At 43.5% G+C, this 605-nt stretch overlaps 1 protein-coding gene across 1 annotated transcript; it reads right to left on the bottom strand.

Moving 5' to 3' along the window:
* Positions 1-5: 5 nt before the first annotated feature.
* On the bottom strand, positions 6-602 carry LOC104774716 (protein GPR107-like; the record flags this gene model as incomplete). The annotated part of the gene is made up of 1 exon (XM_010499210.1): positions 6-602. A coding segment is annotated over one exon (597 nt), but the record flags the coding sequence as incomplete, so codon positions are not given.
* Positions 603-605: the final 3 nt, after the last annotated feature.

The following is a 605-nucleotide window of genomic DNA, read 5'->3' as shown; positions in this document are numbered from 1 at the left end:
ACCACAATGTAGTATTGCCTAAACAGAGTTAACTTAACGAGGTTGACAGCAGCCTTCCCATCAGTCTTAGCCGCCTCACGCAAGTTTTTGATGGACCAGACAATGGGAAAGAGAACAGCACAGCAACAGACCACATCAACAAGCAAAAAGATTTGTTTCCATGTAACCCAATCTTGGCCATATGGTCCAGTCTCATCGATAACCACCTGAGCAAAGTTAGCGACAACCTGGAGGGGAATCACAATCATCAACACCTTCTTTTCCTTGTCCTGCAAGTAGGGCTTCAAGAAAGACCAACCCGTGCCGATCAAGACGATCAAGGTGAAAAGAGTGATACCCTTAAGGAAATTGAAAATGTAAAACAAGACATCCCAACCATGAGCTGTTCCGGTTTTCTTAATATACGACTTATCCTCAGCCTCACAGAGAAGGTTCAAAGCTTTCAAGACAACAACTCCCAACATGAAGAAATGGATTGCAAAAACAGTGAGACGTTTCTTGTAGAGAAGGTAGATCCAAGTCGCAGCGAGAGAGAAATAGATGACAGAGAAGAAGAAATAGACCTTAGGAAGAACAGTTCTTCCAGCAGAGAGATAATCACGACC

Source organism: Camelina sativa, unplaced genomic scaffold (assembly GCF_000633955.1).
Source record: "Camelina sativa cultivar DH55 unplaced genomic scaffold, Cs unpScaffold04870, whole genome shotgun sequence".
Lineage (NCBI taxonomy): Eukaryota > Viridiplantae > Streptophyta > Magnoliopsida > Brassicales > Brassicaceae > Camelina > Camelina sativa.
The sequence above is the reverse complement of the archived record's forward strand: the minus strand, read 5'-3'. Positions and strand labels throughout refer to the sequence as shown.